Genomic DNA, 16,626 nt, shown 5'->3' with positions numbered 1-16,626 from the left:
GAGGGAGACGGTCTGAATTTAAAGTATTTGTGGACGTGTTTGTCTGTGTTGAGTGTTCAGTTCCAGAAGACCAATGTTGGGTTTACCTGCTTTATCTTGTGTACGACGAAGTAGCGCTCGTTGCACAGAACTGTAGACGTCTCTCTGTACTGTCTAGTCAGCAGGTTGAGCCACTGAGTCAGTCCATCCACCATGGCCAGAACGATGGCCCATAAGAAACGCAGGATATCCAAGATCCTCTGAACCATTTCACCATGACCTGCAGGATCGAGACAGGTACAGTTAGGAGGGAGAAAAGAATAGGAGAGAAACTTTTACTTAATGTACAAATAAAATCAATGTGTATTTTTCCTTTTGTTTCCCAGGGGGAATGATTGCCGGTCCCACGAGTACAAGTACTGCTACTATAGTACCAACTATAACTGCTGCTCTATGTATCTGGTCTAATAATAATACTGCCTTTAAAAGAGGTGTTTGTCTCATACAGGTTGTGCTATAGTTGCTATGTCAGAAGGTATTTTGTTAAAGGTTTCTATAACCCATAAAGCACATCAACTCTTTTTCAAAAAGGAAAAAAAAACGCCACTTTTTGAGGAGTTGGGTTAAGTGTATTGATTTTTCTGTTTTGACACTGAACTCAGAGAAAGGTATGTGAATGGAAAAACAAAAACTGTGGCGTGGAAACGTAACAGAATGTTGAGATGGTGAAAGGTGGAGGACGAAATGAGAATGTAAACCTACTGGACTCCTTCTCTTCTGGCTCCTCTTCCTTAAGGCCAGTGTCCTCAAATGCACCATTATCACCACATCCTACACACACACACACACACACACAACAAACAGTACACATGCTTCATTTTTCTATTCTTTTCTTTTAGATGAGATACAATTCTTTTGGTCATTGTCATAAGGGAGACAACGATATTCTGTAGTGGGCCGAGCACGTTGCCAAATGAGGGAAAGAAGCTGTGCTGAGTCCTCTGAAGGTGTCCATGACAATCATGGCCTCTAGTTGATCCAGTGTGGGAGACGACCCGAACAACTTTACAATGTGTGTTTTTAAATGACACATTTCACCAAGAACTTGAGATGGGAAAACTGGATCCACAGTCCACAGTACGGACCACGACACATGAAACCCAGAGAGATGGAGTTCAAGTGATGAATTGGGATTTCTTCACTTTTGGGAATTGGGAATTTGGGGGAATTTTCACCACGATCTGCAGTGCTCTCTGGTCCAAGACAGATGAATTGCCACATGTGGTGAAATTGGTTAGGAACCAATGATCCATTGAACCTTTTTGAGTCCCTTCAGAAAGAGGAGATGGCGGTGGGCCTGAAGGTCCAAGAAAGATCTCCCTGACCCGCAAACATTGAAAGCTGGGAACACACTCGCTCTCTAATCCTGGATTGTGCACACAGGGACCACTACCCACGTTCCAAGGTCTTCTCCTCTCCAGTGTGTCAGGAGACATGAGGGTGGAATTTTGCATGTATAGTCTTTGGGTTCAATTAGTTGAAATCACTAGCAATAACAATAAAGGCGGCCTCCAGACATTAACCAGGTGTAGGCTCGGTAGTGGAATACCTTTAGATCCTCATCAGAAATCTCTTCTCTATTGCTCTGGCTCTCCCACTGCCTTCATTGAAGTTTGGTCCAGTTGGGTTGGCTGGGTGGATGGTGTGTCCATCTCAGGGACACTTAATGCAATCCCTACGCTTTCTTTTCTCGGTGTCAACAGGAGTGTTCATGGCACGGGCAACATATGCATCAGTAATGATCATTGGTAACTGTGAGTCAGTGGAGAATAGGGTTGGAACCAGAAGATGGTGGTGGTTTAAGCCCTGACTGCCCATCTGTCTGTCAGTGTGTGAATGCCAGGATAATGCTAGTTATTGTATTGTAGTGTTATTGTATGGCAGCTCCTGTCAGTGCAGTAATGGGTGAATGATGAAATATAGTGTTAGAGCGCTTTGAGTGGTTGGAAGACTAGAAAAGTGCTATATAAGAATAGTGCATTTTCCATGATGAAAACATAAATGAATATGTAACCACGGTAATGAAAAAACTGATGTAAGAACATCTAACCTGCTGCAGAAAAGACCTCCTGTTGTAAATCCACTCTTCCTTGTTTCTCTTTCTCTTTCTCTTTTCTCTCAATACTCTTCAAGTGTCGTTGGTGTCTCTGACGTTCCTTTAAAGCTGTTTTCACACTGGTAACCCACGCTAGGTACGCCAACTGAGGAGAAAAGCAAAAAGAACAAACATGAAAATATGGTTTTAATATAATATTATTCAAAATCAGATTATGTGCCTCCACTGGAATGTGTGTATGTGTCCTGTGACCTTCCAGGGAACATAGACCAAAAAGCACAACGTGTTCAAAAGATGCTGCTTTACGTTTGTCGTTGACACTCCCCCCACAAAACAAGGAACCTGCACTGAAATAGTAGAGTATGCACAGATCCACAGTGAAAAGGTCCCTCCTGGCAGTAGGCATGGGAGGTGCATTGACATCTCATGGTGCAACTTATGGGGGTAAAAGGTGAAAGACAAAAAACATCCAGCTGTGCAACCTTCAACCTAAAATAACTTCCATTGCCACCCCCAAGGTTGGATCGCCCTTCTGTTCCAGGGAGCAGCACAGCTGGCGGTGAGCGTAACGTCAGCAAAAAGGTGGACCTACGCTTTCCCAACCTGCGAATGGGGACAGCTTTCAGAACCAAGTGCTCCCGAAAGTGTCCAGTGGTAGTCCAGTGGTAGCACCGGATGGACAGCTGCCACAAACTGCATCACTGCCAATGCCGTCACCATTGCAACCACCGCAGTTGCAGACCGTCTACGGTCGGACAGAGTGGCTTGCAACCAACACACCTGGAGCAAAACACCCAGATATTCCACATGTCGATGTAGGGAGCTGCTCCCCTTGCAGTAGACAGTGATCCCCAGCTCAGTTAGTTGTAACATCAACTAGACTTTGTGGGAACACTTGATGTGGATTCCTTCCGTTTCCTGGGCTCCATCATCACCCAGGACATCAAGTGGGAGCTGAACATCAGCTCCATCACCAAGAAGGCTCAGCAGAAGTTGTTCTTCCTGAGGCAGCTGAAGAAATTCAACCTGCCGAAGACGATGATGGTCCACTTCTACACGGCCATCATGGAGTCCATCCTCTGCTCCTCCATCACCGTCTGGTACGCTGCAGCCACAGCCAAGGACAAGGACAGGCTGCAGCGCGTCATCCGCTCTGCAGAGAGGGTGATCGGCTGCAATCTGCCGTCCCTGCAGGACTTGTTTGCCACAAACAGGTTTTTCCCTATCAGGAGTTGGTCTCATGAACCATGTCTGTATCTCCCATTGACCCAAATACTTCATCCCCGGAACACTTGTACAGTGGTTCCTCGCACCATGGAAACATATGGACATCCAAATGTGTTTTAACGTACTTATCTGTTTATATTGTTAATTCTTGCTTGTATATTTTATTCTTATATTGCACCAAAGTCAAATTCCTCTATGTGTCTATATGTGTCACATATGCGACAATAAATGGCTTCTGATTCTGATTAGTCCTTGGATTTAACCAGGACAACGAGGTCACTCAACAATTGATTTACCATTTCCACACATTTACCAATGGCGTTGAGGGACAAAGCATAGCTGAACGACTGTCTGTGGGCCTGAGACTTGACCCTGGAAGGCGAAATCAAAGAACATCCTGTAGTTTGAAGCCACCGAGACTTGAACTTATGCCATTTTAAGTCAACAGCAGCAAACAAACTCTGAAATCCTGTCTCAGATTTTAAAGCCACTAGACCTTCAATACCGCCGAGGCTTTAAAAGAAGACACTATAAAGACCATCACGGTGAAAAGGCTAGGACATGGACTGACAAGGTGACTGATTTCTGAAGGTAGTCAGAGGGCCAATGCCTCTCTCTGCAGGTTATACTGTGGGTTCTGCACGTACTTTGCTATGCACGTCCTAATGGGCTGACTAAGCTTAAACACACGCTATCAGAGGGCCTGGTGGTAGAGTATTAAGACCACATAGTCCAGTGGACACCGGAGCCTGTGAGTGTAAGAACCTGTCATGCGTGGTGACAGACTTATTAATGTAACACTGTAGCTCTGAAAAGAAAGGGTACCGATGTAATTATGGACAAGCATCTGACCTCACAGGCAGTCTGTTTTTGAGGCTTCTGTTCATCAGTGTCCTCTTCGTCTTCACTGTCTGACTCAAACAGGTAGTACTCTCCGGAGTGCAGCACTGTGAATAGAAGAAACATATTATAATGTCCTCTAACTCCGTTTATGTAGAAAGAAAGACTACTTTAGTCTCTCAGTGTGTTTTTTCTTCTTAAGCAACTTGAGTGCTGCCATACCCGTAGCATGGTCCAACCAAGGCCGGGACCAATTTTCCTTCCTGGAACTCTTCTGGTGTCTCTGGGTATCTGAAACAAACCATGAGAAGATTTAGATTGGTGGAAGCACTGCACAGCACAAAGTTACTGACAGTTTTGCTTATCTTTCATTTAAAAAAACAGGAACATAACCTGATTGAGGTACTCGAGGAAAGGCCATAAGGTCATTCAAATAAATGATTAATCTTCATCTAGTGTCCCTCTTTTATGAATAGTGATAGTGAAACTGGATAGTACAGTTTAGGTCACTGTTACATAAAATCCTTATTTCACAAGTTTGGGGTATCCTGACACACACAGACTCCATCATTCACTGGACTCAATGGGTAATACTTTCCTCCTTGCAATGAGACTAAGCAGGAGCTCGAAATTGACACCGTCAAAGTCCCTTACGAGACCCCTGCTCTCACTTGCGGGGAATGAAAATGACAATGCCGCCATATCCTCCTTCTTCTGACGAACATGTTCCTAAGGACGCGCCTAGTCAGGGGCTTGATTTGGTCTGCCCCACTCTTCCAGGCAGCCGTCAAGAGCCCAGCAAGTCCAGCAGACTTTCTCAGGGTGTAGGGTCGTGGGAGACATCTTGTGACTTAGTGGAGAGCAGCTTCATCCTTTAATCAGAGGATCGGTCCAACCCCCTGTCTCCGCTTGTCCATGTCAACGTGTCCTTGGGTAAGACACTAAGGTGTGTGAATACATTTTTTGTATAAGTGCTTTAAGTAGACTTGGACCAATAGATGCGCTATAAAAGTCCAAATAAAAGTTTCGACACACTTTCTCATTGAATTGAATGAGAAAGTGTGTCCAAGCTTTTGTCTGGAACGGTGTATTACATTAATGTAATGTTTTAACTGGGAGCCCAAATAGTGAGAGCTAACAAATGGGTTGTGTTGGTGTTTAGTTGGCAAGTCATTGACATTCTGTCTGGTCCTCGCTGACTGTTCTTAGGCTTTGTATCGGCCTCCAAACCCTTAACAAAAGGGTGGACACAGCCTTTTAGATGCTGCACAATTAAAGGCATGAGTGTCTTCTTTTATGTTGAGGACCTTGTGATCATGGGTAAGTCCAGAGAATATCCTAGTTCCATCCTAGGTTCCATACAAGCCTTTGCCCGAGTAAATGACATACGACCCCGATGGAGAACGAACACGAATCAACGTCTTTGAGCTACACGCAGTGTCCCTGGTGCTCCACGAATTCAGGACCCTGGCACAAGCCTGCAAGGTGTTGGTTGTGTACCAACCTACAGCCCTCCCCCCCACCCACACCCTCTTTCCCTTTCTTATGATTGTTGTCTAATAGACACAGTGTACTTGGGTTAATGTTATGTTGCTGTCTGACGTGCAGCTATCAAATACCACACACTTTACCCCTTTGTGGTGGCGGACGTGGTTTGGCTCAGCTGCAGAGGGGACGGGGAGGGGAGTGGCTCAGGGAGCGGTATCAGGTGGAGGCGTAATTGGCCTCAGGTGCAGGGAATCAACAATTGTGTTTGTCTCCCTGTATTTCAGTAGCGGCGATCCGGCGAGAGGGAGTGAGAAACTCAGCCAGATGAGCAGGCTGGAGGCCGGAGGCCGGGAGCTCACTCTGTGTTGAAAACTGCGAAATAAAGTTTGTTCCTGAAACGATCTGTTGTGTACTCCGCAATCTGGGACCCCCCAAGGATCACCACGTTACAGTGGTGCCCAACCTGGCTAGGGGGGAATATGGCGGATGACGACCACCAGCAGAGAGATTTCCCGCTGATGGAGGTGGAGCAGGTGGTTCGGGTTGCCGGTGTTCCAGCACCCTCCCCCCAGTCCCGGGGGCGACGTACCGCGTTCCGGTAAGAATCCAGGAGGGTACACGCCAGGCGATGGTGAATTCGGCCTTTTCGCAGTCTATGATTCACCAGATCCGAAAGGATCTGTTGTGTAATCCTCCTCACGGTACACCCTTAAAGGTTAAAGGCCAGAGCTTGTGCACGATAGATAAACTCTGGGATACATATGTATTTGGCGAGACAAGTCCTAATTGGCTGGCTTCACTTATACAAAGTGCTTGTAGGAGAGTATTACCCAGTAATAGTCCAGTAGAAGGGTCTGTGCATATAAAAGTAGGGTTAAACTGTCTGATCAGTTGAGGAAATAATTAACGAGAAAATATGACGGATGAAGAAAAGTCAAAAAGACTTTATATAAATATTGTTTTACAAGCTTATTGAGTGTAAAATATAAATGAACTTGATAAGTGATGCACTGGTTGTTCATAATTAAACTGATTGAGACCTGAAGGGGGCTTTATCTTCAGTCATAAAGAAGCAGCGGTGTGAACCATGTTTACTATGCTTGTGGAGTTTTCTAGCAGTTTGAAGAAGATCTTTAGTCATGCTGTCCTACCTGCATTGTGACTCTCATTAGAATCCTCACTGGTTTTGTGTCCATCCCTGTACTTCTGCTGCTTGGCGCGAATTCGTTGCATCCTGAGAAAGAGATGACACAAAAAGAAGGAATAGTTGAGCTTGTTGGATGTGGGGGGGTGCGCACGCATAAACACTGATAACACACACACAATCACTCACATGACCTGCACAGACTCAGAACTATTCCTATCTGCCTCATTCAGTTTCACCAGGGATACAGACGGGGTAATGTGACGAGGTGTATATCTTTTCATATAACTTATAGCCCTAATATCTTGCTCCCTCCATTTGTAACTGTGAATGTTTCATGTTCATTACATCCTGTTTGTGCTGATATAATAACTGTTTTACTTCATTTTAGCATTAGATACAGGAGTACATATATGTAGGTTGACTCAGAAAGTCTTGATTCTAAGAGCAAACACATCAGGAGCACTTTGGGAGACCGATGCACGCGTTGTGACTCACACGGGACTCCTCAGACAGGGACGAGACAAACATGAGCACGATGAGGACGCACATTACCGAAGTCGTCTCCTCCCACCCGCCTAATAAAAAGAAACGTGACCTTTTCTGTGATCAACTAAACAAGTCACAGACTTGTGTTAGAGGTGGAAAACAAAACCAACCAAAAAGACTTCTGATCAGGCACAAATCTCCACATTGTGTGGCCTTGTGTCTACACAAATATAAATTGTGCTTTTCAGTGGGAAGCATCCTCGAAGTATAACTAAGAGAAACGCATAAAAATGAATAGAGAAGTAATGGTCAGAGAAAGAAAGCCCACACTGGATGTCAAACCCACTGTAGGCTTCAGTAACGTGCTGTTTGTAAATACCAAGTCATGGTCTAACTAAAACTCTGGCTTAAATTAGAGTATTTTGGTTTGTTGTGTTCTCTCACTAATTTGCAGTGGTTTTGTGAATGGGCGAATAATAACATGTCGCGTAAAATAACTTTAAGTGGACGGAAGACTAGAAAAGAGAACAGTCCGTTGACCGTTTACCATCCGTTTGGTGGCCAGGCTTGCAATTGGGCACAAAGTGAGTCCAAAAGAAAGCGTTATGAGAGGTGGGAGCATTAGAGGCTGTGACAATCATGGCTTACTACAAGAGGCCGGCTATTGTCTATTTACCTCCACTAAAAGACTTGCTACAAATTGTTGCACTTACATTGTACTTATAACGCCACTCATCTATAGCAAATTGTAAATTGGCTTATTTGAGGAAATTGCACTTTCTTGTTGTTTGTGGTGGGATTACCATTGATATCACACTACCTTCAAGAATTTCCTCATCCAACGTTCCCTTTTTACCTTTTTCTGGATTCCCCCATACAATGCTACTCCCAAAATGTAAAAATGTCACTGTGAACACTTACGATCTCTTGAGCTGTGACAGAGATTTCCTCTCAGCTTGTTGGTGGAATTTAATGTTCTTCACAATGCTGGCTCTGAAGAGCTCAAAGCCCCTGGGAAGAAGAAACAGCTGTCAATGCAGGAATTAGGAGGTAACTGAGGAGCCAATATCCAATATTCACGAGGGATATATATATATATATATATATATATATATGCACATTTTGTCTTACCTGGAGGCCTGTTGGGCAGAAGCTTGCATCTCTGCGATCACATGCAGGAAGTAGAAACTGAGGAAGACCCTCCTCTGCAGCAACAAGCAGAGAAAACAGATACTGTCCCAGATGATCCCAGCCTCTTCTACCGGGAGGCTGCAGGTGTTGTCACTCACTGCTTTCGCTGAAAGGAACAAACAAACCAACTTTATGACACACACCAAGATGGAAGAGCATTCTGCTGACAAAAAAGTACATTTTCTCAATAAAAGAAAAGCAATCAAGTATAGAAAGCTTTAGTTACAAAATTCTTGGAATTTCTTCTATCATTAAACAGCACGAATCAAATGTCCCAATACAGCATGAACCAATGCAATAATACATCACCTTTTCTTGATTACATGGATATTAATGCTAATAGCTATGGTGGCGTATGGAAAGCACTTACGGTCATAGTATCCTTTGACTGTGCAGACCAGGCTGAAGAGTTGAATTACCCAACAGAAGCCCTTTTGCATCTCAAACACAAACACACATGCCAGGATCTGAAACACGCAGAGAGGGAGAGAATAAGGTGTGTGGCATTCCTTAGAACACCTCAGACTGTAAGACCTGGTCACAATGGGTCAAATGAAGCAAATTTCAGTTTGTCCTCGTGATCTTAGACCTCGAACCGCTGTTATGGCATCCGGAGCCTCATCCTGAACCCTTTCGTCTGCGTTGCAGAGCTGGCGCTAAGCTGAAGGCGAAGGGGAGGAAATATAAACTGCTGTGCCAGGAGGTTTAATGGGCAATGTGAGGTCCTCTGCAAGCAAGGCGGACAGGCTCGGTGCACTGGTGAGGACACGTAGGGAGGACCACTGAGACATGGCTGCACTCCCCTGCCCTGGTCCTCAGTGCGGCCGTACCCGCCTGCAAGATCGTTTGGGCGGATATGGACGATGTGCAGAGCGATAAGACGAAAGGTGGCGGGGGTTGCAATGTCTGTGAACGAGAGGCGGAGCGACCCCGGCCGCGTGCGGCTGCTCCTCCATCTACTCCGCTGTATCTAACCTGCAGACCCAACACCCCGGAGCATGTCAGCCTCACCTACTGGAGACTTTAACCACACCACACTTGGCAAGGCACTGCCAACTTTGTAGCATGTTATCTCCCTCCCTACATGGGGAGAATATCAAGGAGTTCAGGAGAGTACAGCGAGAGAAGCTCAGAAGCTCAAAGCTGGTGAGGGTTTCATCTACTTCTTATTTTATTTCGTTCTATTCTTCTTTGGAATAAGATGAATAACTAGAGCTCACACGCTCAGAGTCGAGTGCAGCAGCACCATCGCATGAAGGGAAAAGATATCACCTGGTGAAAAACACAATAGGATGGCGGGTTGATATTAGCGTTGGCCTGTTGTCAGATTCTTTATCTCTGCAAAGCGGGTTTTGCCACAACATGTAACCTTCAATCCAGTCGCACAGCTAAGATTACATTTAAACCGCGAGAGCATCCTTCAGGACCACACTCAACATTCTCTTTGCCAATTACCAAGATAAACGCTCCAAGGAAAACAGCACTAAATACTGAGCTCAGTACTTACGGATAACATATTTTTAGATACAATGACTGCCACGTTGTACATGATCAGACAGTCCCACAAGGCGAGGCGGGTTCTGGATGATTTCACCAAAAGCCGGGTCCCAAACAGCAGAAAAAAGAAGCAAGCGAGCAGGTAGCCCAATCCAAACACAGAGATCCTCGTGGCGCCAGTGATGAAGACCACCGACAGGACGAACCAGAAGAGGTGACGAAACACCAAAACTTTGGCCATATCCAGGTAACTCCTGGAGGCAGACAGAAACAGACATTCATGTTTTATTTCATCTCCGTCACATACATACTCACCAGAAAGCGAAGATCATATCTGGTAATAACGTTTATCATACTTTAGTCATCATTGTATTCCACACAGACAGCAGGTTCACTGTGCTGGATTTACCTGCAGTTGATGAAGTTGGGGGCGGGGTTAAATGGTTGACCTTTCATTGGTTCAGGGTCATCTGTGTTCTCTCCTGCGAGAACCATCCAGTCCTCAGTCTGCTCACACTCAAACACCTTCCACTGCTGGGACGCACACATCAGCAGCACAAAGTCCGCTTCGGAAACACAACAACACAATAAATCATCAACATCGTCACGATCACTAAGAGGCTCACGCCAGTTCCTCCCGACAACACGCACACCCTGCAGCACAATGAACACACCCACAGGTGAGAAAACATGCAGGGTTCTTACTGGTCTGATCAAACTACAAATGAATGAATCCACACTTTGAGAATATGCAGTATTCTAGATATGGTCTCTAATTCTCACTGACAAAGTAAAGCAGATGAGCACGAACACACACTGACACAATATGCACACAAACTGACCTATGAGGTTTTTGGAGTTGGGCACAGTGTAGAAGTCAGGCAGGAAGATCCATTTAACGAGAGCTGAGTTAATCAACACTGGAGTGTTCCAACGCCACGGGTAGTCTACAGGACAACAACAGGAAGACGGTACCAAGAGGCAAGGATTTATTTCTTCAGCATTAATGATGGGGAATGACAAAAAACGTAATTGTGATTTATTGCATGATTTTCTGCAATTAATCACAATGTATCGCATTGGTGTGCGGAACAATTACAATAATGAATTACAAAAGGTCTATTTTACAGGTACTAATATATGAACAACACTTTAAACAAATAAGGTGCTTTTAACAGCAATGTTCACTTTTCAAAGTAGCAGTTAAAATATTTATTGTAAATCACATCTTAAACATAAATGTAATATAATAAAAAATAAAACCCTGAGCTTGAAGAGCATGCTTAGGCCCGCCTCCAAATGCTCTCATTGGTTAAGACGTGTGATGACGCCCCTCCCAAGCCAACAGTGATCAACATCCCCCCTCCTGTGACCCATAGTTTGTTTGTATGTGTATTCAGAGATATTACAAAAAAACACATTACCTACTGAATTTAATGGTTAAAATAATGGCAACACTGTGCAATAATTCATAAATAATATATAATTTATTGTAGTATTGTAAATACTGTACCTACAAAGACAAGAGACTGGACTGCATTGACTTACAGAGAGTCCCGTTCTCTATCCGTACACAGTGAAGTCATCTGCACAAGGACTCACCTATGCAGAGAGCTGGCGGTATGCCCACACATAGAAGATACTGGTACATCATGAAGATGGACAGAAAGAGACAATATCTGGGCCAGATCGTGGCAATGGCTGCCCGCCGCCGCCTCACCAAGATGGCTACCAACCAACAGCCATGGATTATAACCAGGAAGTTCATCCGCTGGCCAATCACATTCACCGTCATCAGGAAGCAAATCTGTTTTAAAAGAGAACATGTTTTTGCAGCTTTAAATAAAGTTTAAACTAATTTTACAACTTCATTATGTATCTTTCACACAACACAGTGAGTCTCTCTGTGATTGTTTCCTTTGTTGGAACACATGGCAAGTCTTCTGTAATGTGGCTGTGAATGGAGAACATGTTGGTTATTTTCCTTTGCATATTTAATTGTTGTACATGTTGTATCAGTGACCTGCAATGTTAAAATAATAAATATTATTATTTACTTTTATATAGCGAGACATACTTTTGTGAATGTAATGTGTCACTAAGCATGCAGCTTGCAGTCAGAACAAAGTTTCTGTCCAGACCAGGGGTCAGATCAGCCCGATTTACTGGCACACGTCCTTGTTCCTGCTGCGGTTTAAATCCTTTTCCCTTCAATGAATGTGGTTATTGAAGTGATGAAGTGCTCTGTCCCTGGTACCTCCAATCCAAACTTGTAGAAGGTGTAGTTGAGTAGGTACTTGAAGCAGGATATGAGACCCTGGTCCAGAGTGTCCCTGGTGGCAGCAGGGAACAGAGCAGGGATGGTGGGGGGGGACCGTTGGAGCTGCCGGTAGTGGTGAGACTGGTGGCGGTACACTGTCGCCTCAAACACCAACAACATCAGCACTATTAAATGATTCTGGAAGAAAAAAACACTAGTTTTATAAGTCCTTTCATGGAAAAGTAGACCCAACAAGATACGATATGAATGAACATTCAGGAGGTGAATTATTTTGAGCCAGTCTGACAGAGTAGTATTTAAACTGGAGCCATACCAGCCGCTAAGGACACATACACGCATGCACATACCTTGCTGTATCCCAGTGCCGTGGCATCTTTCCTGATGCCAAACCATTTGGCTGGGTCCACTGGCTCCTCATACAGAGAGGAGTTCATCATCTCTTCTGGTAGCAGGTTGGTCTCATTTGTTAAAGGCTGCAAAGAAGAAACCAACTCATGAGCGGGACTCATTATTACCTGCTGTCCCGTCGAAGCACGGCCATTATCCTCAAAGAGCACCGCTGCCTTCACTTCCCTTCTCTCTTACTTTGAATTAATACCCTTAATATTTCCTGCCTTTGTAGAGTTGAACAAGACCATCAGCCATGATGAGCATGATGGGGTATTTAAATCATTTTGACCAAACGGAGAACAATATATTTTTGCAAGGCTCTAACTGGAAGTGTGTATCAGTAACTTCCAACAGGAATATCGTGTGCTCATCACAAACAAACATATGAATGCTCCACACCGTTCCACGGATGAGAGTCTTGGCTACAATATGCACCAGTCCGTTACTCCAACAAGTAATAAAATATGATATGCAATTGAGTCCAGAAATGTGCACACGCCGGTGCATTGGTAACCAGGCTCGTGCACAGACAGACCCCTAGTAGTGCTCAAGCACCTGCCCCTTTGCCCTGCAACCCGCCCCCCTCCCCTTATGCTTTAACTCCGTCGGACAACAGTGAAAAAGCATGTGTGTGTGTCGTCAACTTTATAGATATTACTCTTTTTTTTATGCACAACATTGATTTAAAATGTGCAGCATAATGCCAAGAAAAGAGAGCCTCCCAAAGCAGAAGGACCTGCAGCAGAGCGACTGGTGTCATTTCAGCTTTTAGCTCGGTGTTGATCACTGGAAAAAGACCCTAGAACACCTTTTAGCTAAAGAGGACCATTCAGGTGGACATCATGAGCGATGTGAATGAATGAGAGACCTGGGATGTCTTCAGAGGACACAATGAATGTCGATCTCCTCGCTGATCATCAACAGACTTCTCGTGCTCGGCCAACAAACGTGATGTTTACATGCTGAGTGGCTGTTGCTGTGGGCTATTTCATCTACACTACGCAAATAAATGTGATACACCACGTATTGTGGCTGCAACTATTTTCTGCTGAAAGGCAGCTTTTAACTTCCTCTTTGTAGTAACGAACATCATCGAACTGTAACAGTAATGATGATAAAGTACAGCCCCTCGTAAACTTATTGCTTAATTACAATATGACCTTGTTATGGCTGTTTTTGGCTGTTATTCATTTATTTATTCAATTTGAGTTTATTAACAAAAATAAAAATGTAAGTTAAAAATATCCTACTGTGTTTTTTCTTTAATTATTATTTTTTCATGAATCATTTTGCCGATGGGTTAGGGTTAGGGTTAGCCCTAAGCTAAAGAGGACCATTCAGGTGGACATCATGAGCGATGTGAATGAATGAGAGACCTGGGATGTTTTCAGACGACGCACAAATGAATGTCGATCTCCTCGCTGATCATTGTAATGGTAAAAATATATTAAAAATATAAAATATATTATAACATTGTCTTGTGCTAAAGCCGTGTCTCAAGTGTCCTGTATTTGACCCTGATGTGCAAAGAGCAGCATGATACAAAATGTTGCTTTGCAGCTGTGCTCTGAGAAGGGAGGACGGTCGACTCGATCTCATAGAAGCTTCAAAACAAAGGACTCCTCTTCATGGCCTTGGTTCATATCTTATTCTGTATGAAAGTTCCGGATCCAAGTATTACTTTCATGTCAATTAATTATGATTTGCACCGGCCACTGAGGATGATATTGTGTGTGTGTGTGTGTGTGTGTGTGTGTGTGTGTGTGTGTGTGTCTGTGTGTGTGTGTGCTACCCTCAGCTTCACCTGGGTTCTTATCTCAACCTGCTTTGCAGCTTCTCGTAACGGGCACGGAGAATGTTCCTCATATGTGTATAAAAACTCAGCGTTCTTACTGCTCGGAGACGCCATTTCCACAGTGCACCGTGATACGTGCCTGTGTATTTGACCTCCTGCTTGCAAGCAATAAATGGACTTTTTGCAACTTTGATCATTCATCAAGACTCTGTTTTATCAGACAAATCATTCTCTTCTGCCGAGCTTTTATTGAAATATTCCATAACATCATCAACAGACTTCTCGTGCTCGGCCAACAAACGTGATGTTTACATGCTGAGTGGCTGTTGCTGTGGGCTATTTCATCTACACTACGCAAATAAATGTGATACACCACGTATTGTGGCTGCAACTATTTTCTGCTGAAAGGCAGCTTTTAACTTCCTCTTTGTAGTAACGAACATCATCGAACTGTAACAGTATTGATGATAAAGTACAGCCTCTCGTAACTTATTGCTTAATTACAATATGACCTTGTTATGGCTGTTTTTGGCTGTTATTCATTTATTTATTCAATTTGAGTTTATTAACAAAAATAAAAATGTAAGTTAAAAATATCCTACTGTATTTTTTCTTTAATTATTATTTTTTCATGAATCATTTTGCCCTTTTCTTTTGGTTCGAGCACCTGCCCCCCCCCCACGTGCCCGTTGGTAACATTTCCTCATCGAAGCAACATGTTCACAAAACGAGACACCGAGAGCGAGCCGAGACGCCGCTGATATAAGTATCATTTCTCTCACCAAACCTGACATTTATAACTGGTCCAAGAGTTTATTATTAGTTTAAAACAGTTCAATACTGCCTTAAGATACTTTAAATCCTGTTTATGACAGTTTCATACTGGTTCTGGGAAGTTTATTACTAATATTAGGCAGTTTAATAATTATTGATTGTCATTACCTATCTATGTGTCTCTCTCTCTCTCTGTCAATACATTGATTCCAGTATAACGGCAATGGCTTAAACAAACACACCATACTGCCTTTTGGGCCGCGTGTTGCTGGTGTGTGTGCATGTGGACCTTACCAGGCTGCAGTTACTGGAGTACTCAGCGGGGTTGACAACGCTGAGCTGGTACAGCATCTTGCACACGATGATGACGCACACCCAGACTGTTGACAAACAGGAAGCCATGTGGCCGAAGCGACTGTAGGGCATCGCCAGAGACCACAACACCACCAGGACCAGGTTCATCACGGATGGCTACAAGGAAACAGGACAATGTCAAGGTCACCAAGCACTCTAATATATATTATATATAACTCCTGGCTGGCTCAATGGCCTTGGTCTTATTAAGGTTGGATGATACCCTGCATCAGGCAGCAGCCTTAAACACATCATTTCTACTGGTCACTGCACTGGTACATTAAACCTCTGGATGGACGAACAGGATAAATTACCTCTTGGAGTGAAACCCACACAGAGAAGAAGGCCACCATCTTGAGGATGTGGAGCTCCAGAAGCCTCCAGAGAAACACTTGGACTTTTGTGAGAATGTCAGAAAACCTCCTGGACAGAACCAGCAGCCTGTCCATCACCAGCCCCCACTTACTGGGCAGCAACTCCGCTGAGCAAAGGAACACAAGAGGAGGGATGGATGAAGAACGCGCGTGAGAGGCTGAGTAACAGAAGACAGGAGTGAAAACAGAAAACAGCTGAGAAGAATGTGCTCACATAGAAATACAACATCATCCAAATCAGCATAAGTTTTAACAAAACAAACATGAAGTGAAGCCCACTTCTTGCTCAAAATTGACAAAAGAGTCCAATGCACCAAATCCATCGGAGGAATCATCGTCCTCCACCTGCTGTCATTTGGATCAATTATTTCCCTCTTATTGTTGGAATGCTGCCTCAGCATATTAAAGATTTTAAAACCGTTCAAATATTAAAGTGTTCAGCTCCTTCAGGACATTCCTGCTATGACTTTTCACCGTTCTACTTCTTATGCTTGAATTAATATAAAACAAATTCATAAACGTTTTTTATTCTCAAATCCTCTTAAACTTCTTCAACTTTCAAATCCTTCCGCTTCTTTCAGCTGCAGACACCATGTAAAATTTAAAAAGTTGACAAAAGTCGAAACCATTTTCTAACAGCTTGTTGATACTTATTTACTCTTCTCATGATCACTGATTATGTTCCAT

At 43.8% G+C, this 16,626-nt stretch overlaps 1 protein-coding gene across 1 annotated transcript in view; it reads right to left on the bottom strand.

The window, feature by feature from the left end:
• piezo1 (piezo type mechanosensitive ion channel component 1 (Er blood group)) overlaps positions 1-16,626 on the bottom strand; it is a 66,564-nt gene that overhangs the window by 9,808 nt on the left and 40,130 nt on the right. Inside the window, exons 18-34 of the mRNA XM_040178689.2 lie at positions 15,880-16,046; positions 15,506-15,682; positions 12,600-12,725; positions 12,229-12,429; positions 11,574-11,778; positions 10,814-10,918; positions 10,381-10,537; positions 9,982-10,225; positions 8,845-8,941; positions 8,415-8,580; positions 8,205-8,294; positions 6,802-6,884; positions 4,385-4,453; positions 4,175-4,269; positions 2,090-2,240; positions 742-810; positions 87-259 (exon numbers count right to left, since the gene is read on the bottom strand). Of these exons, the coding sequence (XP_040034623.2) occupies positions 87-259; positions 742-810; positions 2,090-2,240; positions 4,175-4,269; positions 4,385-4,453; positions 6,802-6,884; positions 8,205-8,294; positions 8,415-8,580; positions 8,845-8,941; positions 9,982-10,225; positions 10,381-10,537; positions 10,814-10,918; positions 11,574-11,778; positions 12,229-12,429; positions 12,600-12,725; positions 15,506-15,682; positions 15,880-16,046 (2,375 nt within the window). The remainder of the gene's footprint in view (positions 1-86; positions 260-741; positions 811-2,089; positions 2,241-4,174; positions 4,270-4,384; positions 4,454-6,801; positions 6,885-8,204; positions 8,295-8,414; positions 8,581-8,844; positions 8,942-9,981; positions 10,226-10,380; positions 10,538-10,813; positions 10,919-11,573; positions 11,779-12,228; positions 12,430-12,599; positions 12,726-15,505; positions 15,683-15,879; positions 16,047-16,626) is intronic.

The sequence above is a fragment of the Gasterosteus aculeatus genome, chromosome 6 (genome assembly GCF_964276395.1).
Source record: "Gasterosteus aculeatus chromosome 6, fGasAcu3.hap1.1, whole genome shotgun sequence".
Taxonomy (NCBI): domain Eukaryota; kingdom Metazoa; phylum Chordata; class Actinopteri; order Perciformes; family Gasterosteidae; genus Gasterosteus; species Gasterosteus aculeatus.
This window is presented reverse-complemented; position numbering and strand designations above follow the sequence as displayed.